We start from the raw sequence: 11,442 nt of genomic DNA, 5'->3' as shown, positions 1-11,442 counted from the left end.
TGTTAACAGTTTATGTGCAGGTTCACGTCGACTATGCATACTTTATTTGTTATATAGGTTAAGTCGACTATGCTACATGCATAGATAGTACTTCTTATTCTTTGAACAGGTTAAGTCAACTATGCTGACAAGACTATATAGGTACAAGTCGACTGCACACATTGAGGGGGAGCCAAGTCGGCTAATACTAACCAGGGAAGTCAATTGTTGTTTACATCCTACATTTATGTATATTATTTTGCCATCATCAAAAAAGGGGGAGATTGATAGATCATATTTTAATAATGCAATTAATATGCATGTTCAGGAGTTCAAAGAAGTAAAAAGGAACTATTGGAACGGCTATGTCGAACAAGGAAGGAAATCATTCAGAAGGGAAGCTGCCTGAAATACTTACGATGTACAAGGAAAGAAACAGTGCTACATAAGCAAATCAGGATTAGCTCCATGATTTTGGGAAATCAAATCTGCCATAATGGAATAAAGATTCAACGCAATCTGTGATTGACGAGTCCGATCAAATCACTGATGAACTATTGAAGCTAGAAGATCCGGACGGTGATCAAGATTGGAAGGTCCAACAATCAAGGAAGAATCCTGTCAAACCCGTTATCTACCGAAGGAAAAGGTCTGAAGAGAAGCAACGGATAGTTCTTTATTCTTGGAAAGAATCAACACTTTTCAAGGATCAAAACCCTTGGGTTGACAAGCCTTCACCATTGATCCTTGTATAAATTCACAGTGTAACTCCATCCTTAGCATACTTTGATCAAACCAAAATAACTCTCTTCATTCTACTGCAAACAAGCATAGTAGCCTATATAGATCTGTTGTGTAACAAGTCAGGGATAGAAAGAGGGCATACAACTGGTGAGGCATTGTATCAAGCGAGTGCTAGAGAAACTGAGCGACATACATCAAATCTGTACTCGAAAGAAAACTTATTCACTTGAAGTGAAATCCCTTGCAACCCAAGGGGACTGGATTAGGATTCACATTGAATCCGAACCAGTATAAAAATTCCTGGTGTCTTTAAATTTTTGCATTTACTTTCTGCTTATTACCTCGAATTACTATATCTGCAAGATTTCCATATTTAGTCGACTATTTAAGTTTTAAGTCAACTTGTTAACGATTAACTTTAATTATCTACAATTTACCCCCCCCCCCCCCCTTGTACTTTCAGTTCTGAACTTAGTCCCTCCTTTGAGAGGTAAAATAAAAGTGCTTATATAGCAGTTCAAGAGTAGCACAAGTAAGGTAAAGAATCAACAATTAGTCAATCAAGGGCAATCATAGAGTCGTAGAATCAATTGACATGAGGGAGTCTGGAATATACCCTCTAATTAGGGGTAATTGATTAACGGTAACAACAGGGGTTTAATTAAGGCAAAAGAGACCAGACCATACCAAATAAAGAATCAGTACGAATCCTAAAGTTATACGGGCAAGTAATTAAGGCAGAGATGACCAATTAAAGTTACAAACAAGGAAACAAATAAAGTCTATGCATAGAAATCTTTAAGAGAGTAAAGCAATCAGCAAGACTTTTCAAAAGAATACTGATTTTCGGAAAGAATTACTCAACTTCCATAAATAGAAATAAGACTAAGTAAAACCTCACAAACATAGAACTTAGTTGGAAAAAGCAAGTTCAAGTCCTAACAGAGATTAATTAGGGCAAAAACCATAAAATACTGGATTTGACAAAGAAAATGTGTAAGTCAAAAAATACAGAGCAAATCAATATGATTGGTAACACGGAAAGACCCAAAATCGAAGCTAAGATTGGAAAGATCAGTATATTCTATAGAGTCAACTAGGGTTGAGTACTCTTGCAAAAATCAGTCAAGAAGATGAAAAGAGAATCGATTAAACATTTAGAAGTCAGAAGGCCTTTGAAAAACAACTCGTAATGAACCCTAGTTTTAGGGAAAAGCAAGAATAGTCGATTAAAACCGGAAAATTTTCAGAGAAAAAACATGTAATAGTGCTCGATTCATCTCAAATCTATACGGTTTGGAAATGATCGAAGGTAATAGACTAGGGCTTTTTAGAAAACATAACAGAGATGAGAGCATAGGTTTAGAAACCATAGATTCGCAGCAAAATAAAGAGAAATCTCTTACTCATGGTCGAGAAAATGGCCTGAGACAGGCTATTGAGCAAAGTTTCAAACCAGAACCAACTAGGTTCTTTGAGATATTCTCAAGGATCCAAGAATCAAGGAGCCATGGCGTAGGGCTGGTCGGAGAAGCCATGGAAACCTCATGGGGTGAAGGTATACGCCGGTGACGGCGCTTGAGAACTAGGGTTTAGTTGAGAGATTTTTGAGAGAAGAGGGGAATGATGACGGCGTGTGAGGGAGAGAATGAGAGGGTTTGGGGGGAGGGGGTCGTTTAGGTTAATTATAGTAAGGTGGGTTGTAGACCGTTGATAAAAAATGATCAACGGTCAGAATTGGACGGGGGTATTGGGTCAGGCATATCAGACTTGGGCCTGGGGAGATCGGGCCAAATTAAAAGGGGGTTTGAGCTGGTCTCCCTTGGGTTAAATCTGATAATAAGGGGGCTATTTATTAAATACCCAAGTAATTAAATAAAAATTTATTTATAGAATAATTAATAAATTATAAAAATAATTTTCATGCCTAGAAATGTTTCAAAATAATTATTCAATATTTTAAATATATCATGGACCAATTTCTGGTAAAATAATGCAGTAATGTATGCATGGGCTATAATTGTAAAGTTATTGCAATTGTAACCAAAAGGTGTAAATCTGGCCATTTGTGAAATAATTTGAGCTTAATACGATCATAAATAGTAATATTAAATCATGAAATGTTATAAAATCATTTGTGATGCAACTTTTAATTATTTATATAAATAAAATATTAGGATAAATTAATTTAAAAGTATAGAAATTATGAAAAAATATCAATTGATGTTAATGCATAGTTTTGAAGGTATATATACACTTTAAAAAGTATTATAGGGAAAAATTGGGTATCAACAGTAACCTCGAGGTGGGTTCAGAGCAATAAGAGCAATTAAGTAAGAAAAGTAAAGTAAGAGCAGTAGAACTAAAAGACAATTCTGATGAACAGTAGGCAAAAAGTAGAGAGTATATTCTTTTTTCAATAATTAGATGCCCCTTACAGATGATTGGGGTCCCCTTTATATAATAGGAGAACCCTAAATAAGGTATATTTCTATTTACAGTAAGGAATATTCTTGGTACAGCGCCTAGTACGGAATCGTACGATTCTATTCTGGATTTGCGCCATGATTTTGGGGACGTGGCAGGAATCTAACTCATTTTGTTGTAAATCCATAACGGTACTATTTCGGATTCGAGCATACTCAGCCTTGATACTCCTCGTACTCCTATCTCTCGAGCATTGCACTCTATCTCCGAGCTTGAATCTGGTCCACCGGGCTCGAACTCGACCTCGCCCGGACTTAGGCCTAGAATGGACCCTCGAGCCTATAAATCAGAGGCATATGATTTTGACCGTATAATACATGTTAAATAACGGGTTAATACAACCTAGTCATTCTCCCTTTTCCTCTTCTGTCTTGTTAGTCAACAAGAAAGATGGTAGTCGGAAGTTTTGTATCGATTTTAGAAAATTAAACAATATAAATATCAAAGACAATTTTCTAATTCCATTGGTATGATTTGATGGATGAGTTAAATGGATCATGCATATACTCTAAGATTTATATGAGGTTGTTATATTAGGATAGGGAAGGAGAAACTTCACAATACTGCATTAATTAGGACTTAGGTCATTATTTATTTAGGGTCATACAATTTGGCTTGCCAATGCATATGTTGCCTTTCAATCTCTTATGAATCATATTTTTATGGCATAATTAGAAAAATATGTAATGTTAGTATTTTATGGCATCTCAATTTCTAGTGCATCGATCAAAGAGCATATATCACACCTTAGAAAAGTGTTGAAAACTCTAAGAAAAAAGCAGCTATATGTCAAACTCTCAAAATGTTCTTTTGGTCAATCAAAGGTGGAGTACGTGCCACATCATAACTGGAGAAGGGGTTTCCACTAATCCATCAAAATTGAAGCCATGGCCACTTGGACAACACTAAAAGCAGTCAATACCTTGAGGGAATTTCTAGGAGTTCCAGGATATTATAGAAGTTTTGTCAAATCTTATAGTATTATAATTGAACCTCCAAGCATTTTATTCAAGATGAATGCCTTTTAGTGGAATCAGAAAGTTGATGCAGCCTTTCAACAGCTCAAGCAAGCCATTACATCTGCCCTAATACATGCATTTGTTGATTTCACCAAGTAATTGTTAGTATCTTGTATTTGTAAAAATAATTCTGGAGAATATAAAATAACATATAAACAGAAATCAAAAACAGAAACAGAATTTAATCCGAGCCCACTGCGGTACTTAAAACCCCAGTGTTTCAACGAACACAAAGATCACTAGCAAATCACACTTACTGTTGCATTTTTAGTAGTTAAAACAATGTAGAAGAAAGGAGGAGAAGTCAAAAATTCGTATGGAAAATCTGAGAGAAAGGACTGCAATTTATAGCCCCAACCTGTTGAATTCAAATGAAGAGTTGTAACTCTTCAGAGATCATCCAACCACAACCGCTTGCTTCTTTTTTTTTTTTTTTTTTGTATGAATATAATGAATATTGATAATACCACCACAGTCTAAAACACCTATTGGAGCAGAGAGTAACTACTGGATTGCAGTAGAAAGGCACGACCAAGCTACTTATAGCCTGTTTGGCCAAGCTGGAGAAATCAGCTTATTTTGAGAAGTGCTTTTTTTAAAAGTGCTTTTGAAAAAAGTACTTTTGGAGAGAAGCAGTTTGTGTTTGGCTAATTACTCTGAAAAACACTTTTGAGCAATAATTTGTGTTTGGCCAAGCTTTTCAGAAAGTGCTTTTAAGTATCAAATTACGAATAAGGACATGAATAGATTTACTTTATAGTTAATATTATAAGTAAATAAATAATCTCAAAAATTTGTTATTACATGCAATAATTAAATCTTTTCATTTTATTTAAGTAAAATATGAAAATAAAATTAAAAAGTACTTAATTCTTTTAATATAAGTTAAATATATTAAAAATTATTCAACAAAAATATAAAAGCATTCACCGCTAAAGTAACTATATATTAGAAAGATATTCTAAAAATAAAAAGAAATATTTATACATTAATATCCTAAGTATTAGGTTTAACGGTTATTTTGGTATATACTATATTTTGTTAAGGGTATTTTTGGTAAGAAGAAAAGTCAAAACTGCTTCTGCTTCTGCTTTTGGGAAGAAGCTATTTTTTTCTGCTTCTGCTTCTTCCCAAAAGTATTTTTTTTTCCTCAAAAAAGCTTGGTCAAACACCTCAAGTTAGAGAAAAAAAAGTGTTTTTGAGAAAAAAAACACTTTTGGTCTCTTGAGAAGCTTGGCCAAACAGGCTATTAGTCTGGAATATAAAGTGTAGTTCAATAAAAGGAATAGAAAATAGATTAGCAGATGCCTTATTCAGGAGGCAAGACAAGGAATCCATACTTAGACGAAGGAAGTGAATTAGAATTATGAACATGATCATGTGGCCCTACAATTAATTACAGAGTAAATAGTACTCCCTCCGTTCCAGTTGATGCGAAACTATTTCCTATTTGGACCGTTCCAAAAATAATGACCTATTTCTAAAGCTGGTAACAATTTAGCTTAAAATTACTATTCTACCCTTAATGAGAAGCTTTTATAACCACACAAATACAAGGGACCCCTTTTTGACTTGTTTAGGACCATAAATTTCAAAAGTCTTTATTTTTTCTGAAACTCCGTACCCAATCAAACAGGTTCGCTCCTACGGACAAGCCTAAGTATACTCTTACTCTAGGGGTTATCAGAAATGATGAGAAGATATATATGCGTAGCGGTGCCAATCTCATAGTGATGATTCTTGAAGCTCTTCATCAGTCTCCTCTTGGAGGGCATTCTGGGCAACATGTTACATATAAAAAAGTTAGCTCAAGCTTCTATTGGCACATTGTGTATACTAAAATCTCAAAATGGGTTGTAGAGTATGATTTTTCTCAGACAGTGAAGACTGAAAGTCTACTTCCTCCTGGATTTTTCACCCATTGCCTATTCCATATCTACGTTGTAAAGAAATCGCAATAGACTTCATAGAAGGGCTGCCCTCTTCAGGTAGTAATATTATTATGGTAATTGTAGATAGACTGACCAAGTATGGTAATTTCTTGTCTCTTCAACACCCATACACGGCACAGGAAGTTGTAGAAATTTTCTTCAAGGAGGTCGACAAGCTACATGGTCTTCCTAAAACAATTATTTCAGATGGGGATCCTGTTTTCAGTAGGCCACTTCTGGTAGAAATTATTCAAAAGTATGGGTACCAAACTAACCATGTCTACTACCTATCACCCTCAGATAAATGTCCAAACAGAGAGGCTCAACAGATGTTTGGAGACTTACCTAAGAGCCATGGTGTTCTCCAATCCTAATCATTGGGTGGAATGATTAAACGCAACATACGACTGTGATGATAAGAGTTAGTTAGGGGATCAGGTTGTTATAATCGAATTGGACAAGGTCAGAATCTTTAGTTTTTGACTGGTGTTCTTCGAACCCATTTCTTCTTTCTTATTCTTCTTCTTCTTCTTCTTCTCTTACTTAATTCCTTTTCTGCTTGAATTTCATCAATGGAGTTGGAGATTACGTCATTTGATTAGTTGTAATCCCATTGTCATATCAATTGTATCTTGGATTTGTGAAGTAAAAGAACCATTGACCACTGTTTTTATTCAATTCATTTCTACAAACTCCATTTTCCTATCAGTCCATTACAATATCCCCTCAAAATGCAAAGAGTTTTCTTCATAAATCCTAATTGTCCTCATATAAATGGAAATGCATATATTTTCAACACTCATAATGGTATTTATATGCACTAGTGTTAGGGTTTAGGTAGAGATTAACTAATGGGCTTATGGGTGGACGAAACCAAAATAAATTATGCTCCCTCTATCCCAATTTATATGATACATTTTGATTTTTGAGATTCAAACTTCGTAATTTTGACAATATATTACAACATAAATTTTTAAAATTTTTCGAGATAAAGTTTACATATTTGAAATCATAAGTCACAAAAATTTATAATTCAAAATATTTAAAGAAATATAAAAAAAGTTACGGTCAAAGAATAGCTCGTTTGACTCTTGAAATTCGAATATCATCACATAAATTGGAACGGAGGGAGTAGTATCTCCAATAGTAATATGTCATAGAGGGTGTTTGGATTGACTTTTTTAAAGTGCTTATTGGCTTTTAAGCACTTTTTTAGTTTGTGTGGTGTTTGGCAAGGATAAAACGTGCTTAAAAGCACTTACTTTTAGGCATAAAAAGTACAAAAATAAGCCAAAAGCCAAAAGCCAAAAGTTGGGTATTACAACTTATAGCTTTTGGCTTTTAACTTAAAAGCTACCTTTTATAAGTCAATCCAAACACTCTCACAGTCTGAATATTCATGGTTGATTTTATCAATAATTTAATGGCTGATTATATCATTAGTTTCATTTCTTACAAAATGAGGACTCATCAAATTAGCAAGTAGAACTTCACTACAAGAGAGGCTAACTTCAGATGTGCATAAAGAATTGAGATTACTGTTCAAACACTAGGAATAGGCAAAATGCAAATATAGTACTTAAGTACTGTATCAACAATTGGGTCATTATTATGCATTTATTCAGACCTATTGTAATAGAAGCAAATTGACCAAACAGAGCCAAGAGGGGTTCCTTTTACTAGTCTATAATACTTCATAGTTTCATTACCAAATTTGGAGCAAAATTTCAGTTTTAATCATTCAACAGAAATGAAGACGTTGTTCCTCTTAGAAATGCAAGTACACAAAGGAAGAAGTAGCAGATTTCATGCTAACACCCAAACTGTAGCTATTTGAAGAAAAAACACACTGTCAAACAGAAGACAGAGTTTGAACATACTGATAAGCACTAAGGCAATTACAACATACATCTCTCGCAATATCACTCGGCAATCCCAAGTCAAGAATGATTTTAATCTTCCTCCGTGCAAAGTTATAGGAAATGACTTTGCCAAAAATGGCTATCAATACTGCAGTATCCTTTTCCTTGTCTCCCTTGACCAAAGCAATTACAGAGAACTTGCGCTCTCTTCGATCGTATTTGTGTGCCTCTGTCCCTTCCTTCGTAACTGCACGATATGCTATTTTCGCAAGACTATAGGAAGCAAGGTAATACTTGTGCGGAATCCATTTTAAAGTAGCTTGATCCAGCTCATGCAAACTAAAATTCTCCTCACTTTTCATAGCTGAATAGATAGTGTCATGCCATTGCCAAAGGCAGCCAATTTCCCATGAATGTTCATTATTAAACACATAAACAAATGGCAATCTCATTAGCATCACCTTCTCCTCATTCATATCGAACCGGATGTACTGTTCATGGCAAGCCCAATGAACAACACCATTTGAGAAGATTCCCGCAGCCATGTCTGGGCACATGTTCACTTCAAAAGTATTGCTAGATTTCCAGATATCCATCTCAGATAAATATATAAATATCAAAAAATAGTAACTTCCTGTTGGTTCAGGTGATTCTTTCTTAATCCTCTTGAAACAAACAACTCTATAATTAGGCGATCGAGAAGGATCAAAAGCAAGTGTAAATGGACTTATCCAAGAGAATTCACCGTCCACCTTAGCGGATGGAAGAATCTTGAATTTCCCTGTTGTGGGGTTGCAAACACAGAAGGTTCCACAGTTCAAACGACAGAGTAAAAGGCCACTGCATGACTGTAAAATCTTACAATTTTGGCCTAAAAACGAAAGGGAAGGCAAAGAAGGTTTACTTCTTTTTCTAGATAAAGAAAAAGAAAGGAATTGATTATATAAGGAGTTATAGATGAAGAAACCAGAAGGGGAAAGAAAACTGGGGTTCTTTTTAATACTATATATGGTATGAGAGTGACAAAAGTATGGATCGGAGATAAGAGAAGACCATTGTTTGCTTACCCTACGGAATATGATTAGAGACTTCACAGGCAAACGGAGAAGAATTATGGTTAAAACACTTTCATTGGTGCCGCTGATCCTTGCTGGCATGTGATTGGGTAAACTTCTTGACTTCTTCATCACTCTGTTTTGCAAGGAAGAAAGAAGCATAAGTTGACTGAGGAAGTAAACAATGACTACCTTATTATATAGACATGTGGTGTAATAAAGAATAAATAACTTACTATAAAATGGGTCAATTTAATAAAGCATCCAACTTATTATTATTCAAACATCCACCTAATTTAACAATCTCACAACTAACCCCCCATTTGATGATAAAGATTTAACAGCAATTCTTTATCATACTATATATGGTATGACAAAAATATTTTAAACAAAAAATCTATAATTAGGCGATTGACCAGCTCATGCAAACTGATAGTGTCATGCCTTTTGAATATTTTAGACAAAAAATCCAACAATAACTAAGTAAGTTATTTAATTAAAATATGACATATAATTAATAGGGATAATTTCACATAAATACAACTCACACACCTGACTTGCAACATAATAGCCTAGATACCACTTTGCAAATCTATAGCCCAAAAATAATAGGCTAATTCTCGGAAGACAGCTTATTTCACACAATCAACTACGGTTATTGCTACCTCTTTATACAACCAGTTGTTTTCATACACTATTATATGCAATTGCTGAAGCAATCCAACATGATAAAAGAAAAATAAAAACTTGGTAAATGAATTGTAGAATCCCTCTAACGCGTACAAATCTTATTTATACAGCACATACACGAAAAAGAAGAAGAGAAGGAAGTGTCAAACTTACGTAGAGGCCTCTTACACACTAACAATGTATATACATCCTTATAAACTGAAAAAAAATATATAATTATACAATATTATACACAATTATACAATACTGTATAACTTGTATAAACATGTATAATAGTGTATAAGAGGTGTTTGTATATTCATATACACAATTATACAGTGTTTATACAAACTGCTATATAGTTATGATTTTTATCCAAGCCTCGAGTTGTAGTAGAAGGTATTGGATGCTTCAACTCGTTTATAGGTTAGCAATTTTGCACCAATGATTCGGAATTCAACGCACGGATATGATACACCCAATTTCAGATTCGAGACTTCAAGGAGGACAACACACATATCACGGGAATCAATAACTTGTGATGAGCCAAGAAGGTCAACAAGCTTAAGAACAAGCAAGTCTGGAGCTTTATGCTTCATCGTGTTGAAGATTGATTTAGTTTCCCATCTTTTCTCCTCGGAGCTCGACCAGACATTGGAAATTAAGGTTTCAAACTACAAAGAGTCAGACCCAATTTCAAAAATCTTCAATATTCTTCTGCTTGCCACCATGAACGACGGAGTAGGAGCCCGAGCCTTCTTCGAGCCATTGATGGCAGAACTGCGTTGGGGGCAGGGGGGGGGGGGGGGGTAATAGCGGGGGCTAGGTTAAGAGAGGATGAGGGATCTATGTGGGTTGGAAAGAAAGAAGCGAGAGGCGGTGAGAGAGAATTTGGTGTGCTGGGAATGAAGAAAGAAGAAAATAATAAAAACCCTAAAAGTGTGTCTTTAATAATGGGCTAAAGGCTAAAAAGTTTCTTTCAAGTTATGTACAACATGGGCTAAATAGGGTAAGAGTTTCAAATCTGGGCCATTTTCGGTTGGGCTGCTAGGCCAAGTGACAAGGGCCATAATCCTTTCTAATTAATAAAATGACACTGACTTTATCATATTTTATTGTAGTTTGACAAGAAATCAAGATTAAGTGACACACACAATGGGTGTGTAAAGTGCGGAGAAATTACAAAAATGGGTGAAAAATAGTTAATTTGATGCTAAAAAGTATTTACCTGTATAAAAAAAAATATTGAGATGCTTACTACACAGTTGTGTTGAGTGTGGTAGAACCCAATTGCGGCAATAAATGAAGAGAATGTTTATAATTGTAGATTTTGTTTTTGTATCTCTAATTTTTCTAATCTAAAGTTAAGAAAGAACTTTGTTAGGCATCATAACTCCTTATTTATTTATTTATTTATTTTACATCACCAGAAAAAACATATACATCAGCTATAGCCAAAGAGCAGAAAATAACAGCACCTATAAGACATCTCCTACAAAATTAAAACTCTACTGCTTATTTACATGCCTATGTTGTTCTAGTTATAAAAAATTTCTCAGTCATATCCTATCATCCTCCTTCTCCTTCGATCCAGGCAGTCTCTCATCCGATGTATGCATTTTTCCTTCACTTGCTTGCATAAGCTATGTGGCCTTGGGACTTTGCTTTGCCACAATGCTTCTTTCCTTCCCTTCCA

General features: G+C 34.8%; 1 protein-coding gene across 1 annotated transcript; it reads right to left on the bottom strand.

Moving 5' to 3' along the window:
* LOC109224518 (F-box protein At5g07610-like) lies at window positions 7,907-9,212 on the bottom strand. Its single transcript, XM_019389088.1, has one exon. The coding sequence runs from the start codon at window positions 9,207-9,209 to the stop codon at window positions 8,013-8,015; it is 1,197 nt and encodes a 398-aa protein (XP_019244633.1). The 5' UTR covers window positions 9,210-9,212; the 3' UTR covers window positions 7,907-8,012.

The sequence above is a fragment of the Nicotiana attenuata genome, chromosome 3, assembly GCF_001879085.1.
Source record: "Nicotiana attenuata strain UT chromosome 3, NIATTr2, whole genome shotgun sequence".
In the NCBI taxonomy this organism is placed as follows: domain Eukaryota; kingdom Viridiplantae; phylum Streptophyta; class Magnoliopsida; order Solanales; family Solanaceae; genus Nicotiana; species Nicotiana attenuata.
This window is presented reverse-complemented; position numbering and strand designations above follow the sequence as displayed.

Coding starts and splice junctions, on each gene's coding strand:
- LOC109224518 (XM_019389088.1), bottom strand. CDS start 9,209: ATGAAGAAGTCAAGAAGTTTACCCAATCACATGCCAGCAAGGATCAGC.